This window comes from Moschus berezovskii, chromosome 22 (assembly GCF_049115385.1).
Source record: "Moschus berezovskii isolate FMDL1 chromosome 22, NW_MosBer_1.0, whole genome shotgun sequence".
Classification (NCBI taxonomy): Eukaryota; Metazoa; Chordata; class Mammalia; order Artiodactyla; family Moschidae; genus Moschus; species Moschus berezovskii.
In genome coordinates, this window is record NC_142481.1 from 28,259,092 (window position 1) to 28,272,428 (window position 13,337).

Genomic DNA, 13,337 nt, shown 5'->3' on the forward strand with positions numbered 1-13,337 from the left:
CACTTCTCGGCTGGGGGTCCTGCGTTGCCTTGGCATGCCCACAGGGAGCCCTCTGGGTGTCCGGTCCCGCCCTCGAACCGGGAGTCGCCGCGCTCCGCGCCCCGCGCACTCACCGGTGATGAGCACCGCGCGAGTCGCCACGGGCAGGCGCTGCGGGCGCGCCAGGCGGGACAACACGATCCAGCCGGTGGCGGCCAACACGGCAAGTGCGGCCAGCGGGGGTAGCAGGCGCTGGCACAGCCAGTCGAGCGCGGCCAGCAGCGCCAGCGCCGCCAGCAGCGGGCGGCCCAGACGCAGGTCTGCGCGCAGCAGCTGCAGCAGCGCACGGGCCGCCACGAGCAGCCAGGCGCCGCCCGACGGCCAGGGCCAGCTTTCCATGGCGGCCGGGCCGGGGCGGGGCAGGGACCGGGCTGGAGAGCAGGGATTGGGACTCGGGACTGGGACGCGGGGTGCAGCAGGACACCAGCCAGGGGCGGGAGGGGATACTCGCTTTCTCTGTTCGCCCTCGGGCCGAGCTTTTAAAGAGCCCCGGGGGCGGGGGCGAGGGCGGAACGGAGGCGGGGAAGGGGCGGGGCTTTACTTCTCTGCCCGCACCCCTTGCCGTGCAGGTGCCCCCACCTCTACCTCCCGCCCTCTGCCCCGCCCCCGCGGTTAGATCCGCTTTCGAAGAAGCTGCAACTAAGTCCCAAACTTGCTGCTCAACTGCTCAACTCGCCGCTGGCCGTGCCCAGGAGAGGTGCGGTAGGTCTAGCCCTAGTGCCCCGCATGCGCTCACTCCTGCGCTGGTCCGCTGAGCCACGACTGCCAGGTGAGCACATCCACAGCTCACACTTGCTCGGGACACCTGAGGACACACGCAACCTCCATCTTCATATTGACCGCCCCTCCGCGGTCAGCCGGGCCTGCCAGAACACCTCGGGGAACCAGCCCGCCCTCACCCGGCAGCCTAGGCCAGCGCCGGCGTACGCACCACTCCTTGAGCGGCCGCAGGTGCCTAGCACACACGCTCACAGCTAAGCTACCCGCGGCCAGCGACCGATTTGGGGCTGGGGGCTGTGGAGCAGGGTGACAGACCAGATTCTTGGGAGTCTCTTCCCCGAAATCTTCCTTCCACTTTCCAGCCCTGGGTTTGCAGCAAACCCCTCCCCACAATCTACCCCCCCCACACAATCCTACCCCCCAACCCCCGTCCTCCTGCCACACAAGTGTACATGTGTGGGTGCGGGTGTGTGGAGGGGGGTTCTGAGGAAGCATCTAGGCCTCCCATTAACTCCAGCCCACTCTCCAACCCCAAAAGCCAGGCCAATGGGGACACCCGGGGAGTCAGTGAGGGCAGCCTCTAGGACAGGGCGATCCATGGCCTGCTCCCAGGATCCCCCAGGGTATAAAGTAAGTGATTGTGGGCGCATTTCTCTGCCTGTGTATGAAGTTCTGTATCTGTGTGTGGCCCTATGGGCCCCTACTCTGCCCACCCCTGTGTCTGGCACCCTGTGCTTGGCATCCATGCCAGGCCCTGCCAGCACAGGGAATTGGTGCCAGTACCTCATTGCCAGGCCCTGTGCTGAGGTCAGTAGGTCAGCCCATGGTATAGGGGGTCCCTGATTCTTCTGAACCCTTGCCCAGTGCCTCATCTATGACCACACTATGTCCTGGGGGTGTCATGGACCCCTCCCAATTAGGTTGCCCATTCTCAGATGCTCAGGTTCTGTGCCAGGGCTTCAAGGCAATGCCTCCTCGAAGTCTTCTCTGCCACCCAGGCATGGCCCCCTGGTGAGCCAGGGGCATCTCAAGGAGGAGCAGGGAGACAGACCCACTTAAGGGGTCCTTTCCAGAGCCACTTCTGAGCTTCTACTTCTTCCTCCTCCTACTGTAAGTACAGATGACAAGTTAGCCCTGGCCCTGGGAGGCAGGGCTGGGGAGGGTATGTGTGTCTGACCCTGGGTACATGACCTTGTGTACCTATGTATGCCTATATTTGTGTACACTCTGTCCATGGACTCCATAGCTTGTCCATACATAAATAACATGCCTCTACCCATGCCATGTCCCTGTATATGCATGTAAGTACATTTGTGTATGAGTGTGTTTTTGGTGACTCCCTTGGTCTGCGTCATTCTTCAGAAACTCAGGGAAACGTTCACTTTCCAAAATGTGCTGACTCCTATCGTTCTGAACCTGTGGCCCAGTCTTATAGGTGGACACAGCAACCTTGACCTGGCATCCCAATATGAGCTGTAGACTCTGGGTTGTGGCACCCACACCCTCCCAGCTTCAGTCACCCTACTGAGAGTCTGAGTGTGGTTTCTGTAGCTTCAGACCATTAAGTCCCTTGGGACTGTAGAGGGGATGTAGAGGAGAGGATGTGGTTGAGGGGGGAAGGCTATCTCAGGCAGCCTTCAAGGTTAAGGCCACACAGGTAGTACCAGAACTTGCCAGAGTAGGAGTCAAAGGGCAGGGAGTTGGAGGACTTCCATGGTGGTCTAGTGGTTGAGAATCCATCTGCCAATGTAGGGGATACAGGTTTGATCCCTGGTCTGGAAAGATTCCACATGCTACTGGGCACCTAAGCATGTGTGCTGCAATTACTGAGGCTGCGCTCCACAACAAGAGAAGCCACCGCAATGAGAACTCTCCACACAACAGAGAGTAACCCCTACTCACCATAGCAGAGAACGCCTGTGCGCAGTGGCAAAGGCCCAGGGAGGCCAAAATACTTAAGCTTTTTAAAAAAGGGTAGGGAGGTGGAAGTTGGAAAGCAAGGTGAGGACAGAGTCTGAGAAACAAGATCCTACACTTCTGGGAAGGACCCTGACCCACTGGGAAGCGTGGGATGGGGAGAGAGACTTGTTGAGAGGAGAGGTTAGGGAACTGTCTTTGGTTGTGGAGTGTAGGCTGCTAGGATGGGTGGGGCGTGTTTCCAGTCCAGCTTCTGGGACACTGCGCCACCTTAGACAGAAATATTTGTCTTGTGTGCTTTGGGTCTCGTGGACGATCTCCCACATTTGTGTTTAACATCCCTCTCTCCCAGAAATTCATCCTACTTCCTAGGCCAGGCCTTCCTCCCCGGATCTATACTTCAGCCCACTGGGGTCACCTGAGCGCTGACTCCTTACCTCTCATCAGGTGGAGACATTCTGAAAGTAGAAAGAAGGTGGTTTAGGCAGTCATGGCTGGGAGGGGCTGGCCCATCCCTGTCTGAGGCTTGATGCCAGGCTGTGCCTGCCCAAGGGCAGAGAACTAGCCTCTGCCAGAACCAAGAGTATGGGCTGGCAGGGCCCTCCAGGGAGAAGGGGGAGCAGAGGGCAGAAGCCCTAGTAGATAAGGCAGGGTTGGCAGGGGCAGAGGAATGAAGGGCAACCAGAAGGAGCAGAGCCCCTGAGCCACCTCACCCCTAGGCCCTCAACCCACAGTCTGCCTTAGTCTCCCCCTGCCCTCACCACCCACCCCATTCCTTAATCAGAAACTTGGTGAGCCAAACCTTCAGCGTGCCCCAGGCTCTGGGGTGCTGTGAGGTGGGTTGGGGGCTGGCACTCTGGCTCCAGTCGCCTCCAGCTGAGTCCAATAGCTCACTGGCACCACCTGCTGGCCTTTTGGGGAGGGCACGGCTCTGAAGGGGATAAAGTGAAGGTGACTGTTGGATGTGAGGATGGGAGGAACAGAAATCCAGGATGGGGCCTGCCAGGTGGCAGTCTCTAAGAGCTCACCTTCTGTTCTCTTACCACACTATGTTTCTGGAGCCAAGCGCTCCCTATCACCCCTTTCTTCCTCTGTGGTCAGGTTCAGAGGCAGCAGAACCCCAAGGAGGCCCTGCTCTCTGCTCACCCATTGCAGAGAGGAGCCTCTTCCTGCCGATGGCCACCCCCTTGCCCAAGTTCCACACCCCATCCCTCCCCATCCTCAAAGACAGCAAACTTGTACTGTGTTCCTACTGTGCGCCAGGCCCTGTGCTGGGCATTGTGGCTATAACAACTAGCCACTGGCTCCTTTCTAGCAGCATGCACCCCAGTTTGACTCTGCCCTCTCCCTCTGGGAACCACCATAAAGAACTTCTCTCACTTAGTCCTGGATCCCTTTCCCCAAGCATTGTCCTCCTGCTCTCCTCCCCACGACACCCGCCCCCTTTCTCAGCTGCATTTCTCAAAAACTCTCCAGTCACCATCTTCCCTCTCCTCTCTCCCACTCTAGCTCTGAGTCAGCTCCGGCTCCTGGCCGCGCCAGAGGTCACCAGTGAATGACAAGCTAGTCCTCAAATACCAAGGACACATTTCTGCTTTCAGTTAACTCCTCTGTACCCTGGGCCCTTTCTCCCTTCAGCACCTGCAAAGCCACTGCTACTGGGTTCCCTCCTACCTGTCCGGCTCTCCCTCCTGGCCTCCTTCATAAGCTTCTCTTCCCTGTGGGTGAACCTCTGGCTGTGGAGGGCTCATGCTCAGTCCCTCCCCCACCATGAGCTCATCTTCCTACTCACATGTTGGTGACTCCCACGCTCCTTTCCAGCCAAGACACTTAATTCCAGGCCCACATGTCCAGCTGCCCCAGAATGCCTCCCCTGGACACCCATAGGCCCCTTACACTCAGCATGTCCAAAACTGGTCTCATCATCTCTAGTTCTGGCAGCCACACCCTTCCCAGCTCATCCTCAATCTTCATTCCATGCACTGGCCTCCAAACCTCTTGCTCTGTCCCAAGCCTTGGGTTGGGTGCAGAGGCCTCACAATAGCCCTTTGTAGGGGGTGTCATCATTACTATTTTATATTCAAGGAATATAAAATATAACTGAGGCTTTCAGAGGCTAAGAAAATTGTTCAAGGTCTCAAACTCAGGTTCACCTAAGTTTGAATCTTGGACCAGCCCCAAGATTCAAATTCAAGTATACCAGAGCTTGAAGACCGAGAACTGTGTTAACACAGAGCTACATTTGCCATGCACTTCCCTGGTGGCTCAGTGGTAAAGAATCCACCTGCCAGTGCAGGAGATGCAAGGTTAATCCATGGGTCAGGAAGATCCCCTAGAGAAGGAAATGGCAACCTATTCCAGTATTCTTACCTGAGAAATCCCGTGGACAGAGGAGCCTGGCGGACTACAGTCTTATGTGGTCCCAAAAGAGTCGAACACCACTTAGCTACTAAACAACGTTTCACCACCTCTGACTTCATCCTGAGGGCAAAGGAGAGCTCGGAAAGGTCTTGAGCAAATAAGACCCTATCTTGGTTGGCTGGGAAATGGGTTTGGGGACAAGGCATGCGGGGAGGCTGGGCATCCTGTTGGTGCATCCCCGCGAGGGACAGCAGTCTGTTTTGGACAAACTGAGCCTGAAGTGCTTGTGGACAGGCGAGGGCTGAGTCCAGAGGCAGCTGGGTGCCTGTGGTCCCCAGCACACCACTCATGTGGTACAAGAGCCTGGGAGATGGTCAACTCACCAGGCATGAACGAGTGCCCCGTCCATCTCCTCTAGCTGTGCACCTGGAAGCCAGGCCCTTCGCTTACTGGGCAGAAGGAATGGGGACATGCGGGAAGCCAGAAGTATCACTTGTGTTTTCAAACTGTGTCCAGCACACCCCCCCGCCCCCCACCGAACTTCTTTGCTTCCAGGATTGAAGGCAGATATTTGGGGATTAGGGCCCTTGAGCTTGGGAAACACTAAGAGAATTTGCTCTCAAGGGCTTTCTGGACCAGTCCCAGGGGAAAGGCAAGTCCCAGCTGAGAACTCTTACTGGGCGAGCTTGGCTGACTCCAGGTGAAACTGGTCATCTTGAGTCCTGCAGTGCAGCTCTGAGTTATTCCTAATCCTCTGCCACATTTACTGCATGCTTGCCAGTCCTTGTGTTCGACTTCCTTATACTTAATTTTATGTACTATCCTCACATCATCTTAATGAAGCAGGAACCACAATTCTGTACATAAAAGGTTCAATGATTACTCAGCCATCCAGACGCTCTGCTCCCCAGCCATCAGGCAGCACTGTCCCCTGTCAGCCAAGGAAGTTGGCATTATTCAGTGGGCAATACCCAGGCAAAAGACTATCAACCCTTTAAAATTTGCTTCTGGGAGTTCAGGGTTTTTGAGCACAAGCCACCCATTTTTCTTGCTTGGCCCTGCAATAAGCCCTTCTCTGTTCCAAAAAATAAAAAAATAAAAATAAAATAAAATTTGCCTCTGGATTAGAAACATGTCTCCCAGTGGTAGAATTAAGGCGGATTGTTAAAAACTAATTCCAAAACTTGCTTCCTTACAGCTTCCATCACCCTGATTCAGGCCTTTTCTTGGCAGAACAACTGCAAAAGATACAAAAATTAGTTGCTGTTGGCTGGCTGGTTTAATTCATTTGCATATACATAATTCAGTCCCACCCCTCGTGGCTAATACCCTACTTGGGGAGCTGTGGCTGTTTTCTGATTGCTGGTAGGAGGCCTATGTATGTTTTTTGTGTTTTTTTTAATAAACTGAAACCAGATGGAGGAGAGTTTTGTTCACTGCCTTGCCTACAATTTTCTCCAGCAAATTCCTTGAAAAGCCAACCACCTATGAGTGGTGCCTATTCTCTTTGGAGGTCCCTCACCGCTGGTATGCAAATAGCAAGCAGGGCTGGGATTTCTAAAAGTGAAAACAAAAAGGAGAAAGAGAAGCTTCTTGGCCCAAGGGCTCTTGGGTACACAGCAGGGTCATCTCCTCATGGAGCCCTAATTTTAGGTCTGCACTTACAGTTTGTGTCCTCCTCTCCTTCTCTCTCTCGGGTTGGGAACTGAGCTGGGCTTGAATCAGAATCACCTGGACTAACTACTTGGTGAAAATATGGATTCCAGACTCCCACCCGCTTTGCAGCACTAACTGCTGGCAAGAGACCCTGACTCTCAGGATGGGTTGATCTTTGAGTCAGTTATCCTCTGGAAGGGGTCCAGGCCACTCTTGCTTTCATCTTTGGAAGACTAGCTGCTCAAGATGGTTATAGAAATATTTTTAACCGCCAGCCAGGTCTAAGGCTTTGTAATGCCCCTTGAGCACCTTGTCAAGAGATTCCTTGTTCCGAGAAATAAGCAAGTACAACTCCTGGTCAAGGGGTTAAGATTTTTCTTTGGAAGTTGAATTGAGCATTGTCCTAGTGAAGTATGACCCAGTCCCCAGGCAGGGGAGAACATGTCTTTCCCAGCTCCAACCTTCATTCCTAGCTCAGATCTCTGTTCTTTTGGATTCCAAGGCTTTTCAGATAATTGTGTCATGTTACATAAACTTTTGAGATATGAGGGAGCACTCAAAGGAAATTCCTCTGGGAGCAGGCATGAGAGGTTCCGCCACATAATTTGCTTTAAAGTATTTGAGGAAAAGTTCAGGTGCCTCAGCCCTGCACATTTCTGAAATAAAGTAAGAACAGTCAACGACTTTGTATGTATGCACCATTCCCCCATAGAAATGAGGAAACCAAAAGATATGCCGAAGAGCGAAACTGCTCCCAGGGAGCACGCGCAGGGCCAGGTGGCCAGTTGCAAAGAAAGCAGCTTTGACTGAGCTGCCATGGAAATCCTTATCAGCACAGGATACCTTTCCTTGCCTTTCTGCATATTAGATAACACATGTAGTAAATACAAGCCTTCATTTTTCTAAGAAACATAAAAACTGAATTACTGCCAGAGAAGTTTTAAAATCATTAGTTCCTAGGATACTGTGGGCACATTCTCCACACACCACCATTTTCATATCATTTGCCTCTGAGGGATGGCCCTGCATCAGCTCTATTGCATAAGGTGCTGATTCCAAACACCTTGTTCCTGACTGGAGACACAGAATAAGTTTTATCTAGGTCTGTGAGAGTTCTGGAGGGGTGACATCGTGTTCCAAGCTGCACCAGTTAGTGTCAACAGTGAAAAAGCTGCCAGAGTCTTCTTACCAAGGAAGCTGAGAGAATATTGTATACACCAAACAGCGCTCCTTTCTTAAAGAACAAAGTGGTAAAAAGCTACTCAAGAAGGGAAAATTAATGGGAGGAAAACGTATTCAATGTAGTGAAGGAAAAAAAAAGATCTTTACAAGGGACGTGGAAATAACAGATTTACTATGATGAAGGGATGGTAGTATAGGAAAGTACATTTTTACACCAAAAATAATTCAACAGATATTATTTACAAAAGGTTCCACAAAAGAATTCCTGTTAAGTAACACTATCCTTTCATTTGTTTGTTCCAACCTTCATTCATAAAACAAACATCTATTGAGTGCATTTGTGTTCCAGGCTCCATGCTCAGGGAATGCTATGGTGAGCTAGATAACTATTCCCTGCCTTGTGGGCTCCGCATGTGGCTGGAGGACAGCCCCTAATCAGATCACTACACAGTCAAGGAGTTGCGACAGACAGAAGGAACTAGAAAGCAGAGTCTCATGGCCTCTTCTATTCTGAGGGTTGAAGAAAGCTTTCTAGGAGGAGGTGATGTTCCAGGTGGCAAGAACATCGCATGCAAAGACCCCTAATATAAGAGGGAATCTGGTCCTTTAAGGAGAGGGGAGTCAGAAGGCTGCAGAGGTCAGAGGGAGTCAGGGGGTAAGGGAGGTCTTGGAGGCCGTGGTGAATAAGGAGGTTTTTATTCTAATTTCATGGTATATTGAGATGCTGCTTCCTGTGAAGCAGAGAGACTCCCTGAAAGCGGTAGCAAGAGGTAAAATAATCAGTTCACCTTACTTTCTTCCTTTGTTTTTCTTCCTTCCTTCCTTTCATTTATTTTTGGCTGTACTGGGTCTTCATTGCTATGTGTGGGCTTTCTCTAGTTGCAGCAAGCAGGGGCTACTCTAGTTGCAGTGCGTGGGTGTGTCATTGCCGTGATTTCTCTGTTTGCAGAGTATGGGCTCTAGAGCACAGGCACAATAGTTGTGGTACACAGGCTTTGTTGCTCCACAGCATGTGGGATCTTTCCAGACCAGGTATCAAACCCGTGTCTTCTTAACCACTAGATCACCAGGGCAGGCCCCCGTCCCTCTTTCTTTTCTTTCTTTCTTTTTTTTGACAGCCCCAAGCTATCAGGAGAATGGACTGACGGGGAGGGGAGCGCACAGGGGAGGTAGAAAGAGCAACAGTTACGAGGCCTCAGTGTTTGCCAGGGCAAGAGGTGCTTGTGGCCATGGGGACAAGCCAAGTAAATGGGCTGACTCATCCAAGGCCCATTGGAAAGGGTACTGTGATTCAGACAAAAGGGACCGAGAGAACAAGATCTATGGCTAACCACATCTCACCAATGAATCTGATAATTAAAATTTAATTCCATTAGTTAATGAAACGGAGAGCATCATTTCCTGATAGAAAGACAAGTAGGATCTAGATTATTTGTACCAGTGTCCATTACCAGTGGAACATTCTGTGTGCTTCATATGCAGGACCACATTTTCAGGCCTCATCATGGCCCTATCCAGTAAAGAGCTATTGTTACTGCTACTTCACATAGGAGCAAACTGTATTTAGAGAAGTTGGGGAATTTACCCAGCTGGTGACTGGCAAACCTGGGATTGAAACAGGTAACCATTGATATGCCCTGGGACAAGAAACAAGTCCCAGGAAACCTGGGGATACATTGACTCTAATTAAGGATGGGCTGTGAGTCTAGCCCAGGTTGGGGTGAACTGCCCTGGGGTCTCTTCTGGCAATTCTAGGAGTCACATAAGTGAGCTTGGAACCTTCTCACACACATATGTACAAGTTCTTTAAACCACAGTTAGGTCTTTTTGTCTCTCTAGCCTGGCTGTTCACCATGGGCAGATCTGCCTTGCTAGTCAGGGACAGCCACTCTGGACAAGAACAAGTCCTGCCCTAGGGGATGACTTCTGTCCCAGAAAAATGTGTCTCATGCTTTCATAGAAACTGGCCAGAATGGGGCAGGAGGAGCTGAGACTAATTACACTTTGAGTAAAAGGAATGCTGTGGGAAAGGGCCTGGGGGTGGGAGTGAATGCCTTGGGTTCCAGGAGATGCACTGATCAGGGGACAGGGATGAGGAGGTGGACAGGAGCTAGCTGAGCTGGGCTTTGGAAGCCAAGGTTTGGCATTTCAGTTGATCCTAAGGGCAAAGAAAGCCCTGGAGGTAACTTAAACAGAAGACCGATGAGGTGGTTGTTAGCAAAGTGTGGCCTTCCTCAGTAGGTGATGCCCTGGGAAGTGTCAGGTTCTGGACTGGTGACCACACCATGATGACAGAATCAGGACACCATCAAACTGCCTGTGCTATTAAAACTCAGATTTGGCCAGAGGAAGTCTTCTTTTCAGAGATCTTGGTCTGGAGTCACTCAAATATCTGGGCAGTCATTTTTGCTTCATATGAAGCAGCTTTGGGACTTCTCTGGTGGTCCAGTGGCTACGACTCCATGCTTCCAATGCAGGGGGTGTGAGCTTGATCCCTGGTCAGGGAACTAGATCCCACATGCCGCAACCAAGTTTGCATGCTACAACCAAAGATCCCGTGTGCCGCAATGAAGATTGAAGATCCTGCTTAACACAACTAAGCCCTGGTGCCACCAAATAAATAAATCTTTTTTAAAAATGAAACAGCTTTCATTGGTTAAATGTACATGTACTTAATCCTATTTGAAACCCACTGTATTAGTTTCCTATTGCTGATACAATAAGTGCCACTAATTCAGTGGCTTTGTTGTTGTTCAGTTGCTAAGCTGTGTCTAACTCTTTGCAACCCCATGGACTGTAGCAACCAGGCTCCTCTGTCCATGGGATTTTCCAGGCAAGAATGCTGGAGTGGGTTGCCATTTCCTTCTCCAAGGGATCAAACCCACATCTCCTGCATTGCAGGTAGATTGTTTACCCATGAGCCACCAGGGAAGCCAATTCAGTGGCTTAAAACAACACAGGTGTATTATCTTCCAGTTCTGGAGGTAAGAAGTTTGAAATGGGTGTCACTGGGCTAAAGTTAAGGTGTCAGCTGATTGGTTCCTTCTGGAAGTTCTAGGGGAGAATGTTTCCTAGCCTTTTCTAGATTCTAGAGGATACCTGCATTTGTTGGCTCATGGCTTCATTCTCTGTCTTCAAAACCAGAAGTACAGTGTTTTCAAATCTCTCTGACTTCTGCTTTCATCATCACGTCTCCTCCCACTCTGACCACCCCATGCCTGTCTCTTGTAAGGGTCCTTGTGATTACATTGAGCTCACCTGGGTAATCCAGGATACTCTCTTCCATCTCAAGACCCTTTCATATCTGCAAAGTACACTTTGCCTTGAGAGGCAGCATATTCGTAGATTTCAGAAATTAGGATATGTACATCTTTGGGAGGCCATTATTCAGGCTACTACCCACTTTAAAAATGATCAGAAAGAACAGTAAGCCTGGCAGCTAAGAGGAGAAGGGACTGGAAGCAGGCAGACTGATGTTAGGGAGACAGACAGAGAAGGCTGCTGCAGAGACAGCAAAGGGGAAACTGGTGCTGTGGGCTAGAGTGGAGTGGGAAGAATGGACACAGGACATATTTCAGAGGGAGTAAGAAGAATGGACATAGGACACATTTTGGAGGGAGGAAGTGCCTGGTTGTGGGGACTGTCTGGATTAGATGGGCAAGGACTAGGAGGAGACTGGGTAGGTAGTGATGCCCTTTGGAGGGCCTAAAAGGAGAAGGAGGTTTGTGGCAAGGACAAAAAGGGCATATAGGGATGTGCTGCATTTAGATACTCATGGTGCAGCTAGGGGGGACTTCCCAGGTGGCACTAGTGGTAAAGAACCTGCCTGCCAATGCAGGTAGACATAAGAGACCTGGGTTCAGTTCCTGAGTTAGGAAGATCCCCTGGAGAAGGGCATGGAAACCCACTCCAGTATTCCTGCCTGGAGAATCCCATGGACAGAGGAGCCTGGTGGTCTATGGTCCATAGGGTCACAGAGTCAGGCATGACTGAAGTGAATTAACATGCATGCATGTACAGGACATCTAGGAGCAGTGCCTGGGAGGCAGATGGACCCAGGGTTTGGTGGCTTGACTCTTTAGTCCCTCCCTTCCCTGTGGGCATATAATGGCTCATCCTCCACCTTGATTTTTGGGTCACCATCTCTCTTCAGCCCTAAGTTCTACAATTCCAGATTAGAGTTGAGTTGTCTTGTACTTTTGAGGCCAGAGTAGCATTGATATTTAGTCCATATAGCTTATCAGTCCTGAAAACAAGCATTTATATGGTAGACAGATAAAGACACTTGCATAGGACCCAGAATCAGCACATGACCGAGCAGGAGTTGCTATGTTGATTTTATTGCGTGCTTGTGGCTGATAATTTTAGGGATAGGGGTGTTTTCTGTCCAGCCCATGTTGAGCAGGCAGCCAGCCAGCTGCTCACTTTCCTACGGCCTAGAAATATGGATAGGGCAGCTGGTGGAAAACAGAGCCTCTTCCTGTCTTTTGAGAAAGCCTGAGCTCATGAGAGGGTCCGTTCTGAGCGTCCCCAAGTGGAGGGGGGAGGGCGCATTCAGGGGAACCAAGTTCAGCAGGGAGGGAAGAGAGTCTGCAGCCCCTGGAATGGAGGAGGCAGGTGCCTGTCCCCCAGCAGCCCCAGGGCAACAGGCATGATCCCATGAAGCCCAAATCTGAAACTCCTGTGGGTTGGGGCAATGACTGTGGCCTTAGTACTAGAGAGGACGCATGACCAGAGACTGCTTCTCACAGTGTTTGCTGATGCAGGAGATTCTGAATCCTTGGAATAAACTGGGTAAAGAGGAACCTAGTAGAGACCAAGACCAAATTTCCCTCCAGCCTAGAATATCGGAAATCCCAGTAGGATTTATGCTTGACTTAAAGGAAATAAAGAAAAGAGAACTTATTCTTTTGGCCACATGGTGCCAAAAGTGGGACCATGAGTCTGTGGGACCTTAGTTCCCCGGCCAGGGACTGCACCCGACCAGGGATTGAACCCAGGCCTCGACAATGAGTACACAAAGTTCTAACCACTGGACCTAGGGAAAGTCCCAGAGAGGAGATATTTTGAGCTCTTATATTTCACACATTATATTACGGACCAGCTTCATATTTATTTGCTTTTAGATATGTATTCCTCTTAGCCTGTTATCTCCCTGAAGGGCAGGGATCTCGTGGGTATTCCCCAGGGTACGTCCAGTGCCCAGCACATACTCTCATTAAAGTGTGCAGGCTGGCTGAGGGTCTCCCTAAGAGTGATGGGCTTAGGGGAGAAACTGCAGTGGAACGCTTACGGAACAAGTTAGGATTTCGAGAAGAGAGCAGTGGATTGCGGGTAGAGAAAAGTGTTTTTGAGGAAGGATGTTGAAAAGGAATGGAGAATGGGGCGCCAGGGGGTCCCGGCGAGCCCCGCCCGAGCCTGGGTGCCAGCGCGATGTGACGCAGCGCGGTTTGGCCGCTGTG

At 51.1% G+C, this 13,337-nt stretch overlaps 1 protein-coding gene across 4 annotated transcripts in view; it reads right to left on the reverse strand.

The window, feature by feature from the left end:
- Nucleotides 1-13,337, reverse strand: part of HSD11B2 (hydroxysteroid 11-beta dehydrogenase 2) — a 28,501-nt gene that overhangs the window by 10,298 nt on the left and 4,866 nt on the right. For 2 of the 4 annotated variants that reach the window (XM_088830281.1, XM_055412550.2), the window contains exon 1: nucleotides 114-1,121. In XM_088830281.1, the coding sequence (XP_088686407.1) occupies nucleotides 114-378 (265 nt within the window). In that variant the 5' untranslated portion in view covers nucleotides 379-1,121. Of the gene's footprint in view, nucleotides 1-113; nucleotides 1,122-3,113; nucleotides 3,415-3,478; nucleotides 3,608-5,046; nucleotides 5,158-5,714; nucleotides 5,895-13,337 lie in introns of those variants that run through there. The other 2 variants (XM_088830283.1, XM_088830282.1) reach the window with 2 other exon arrangements.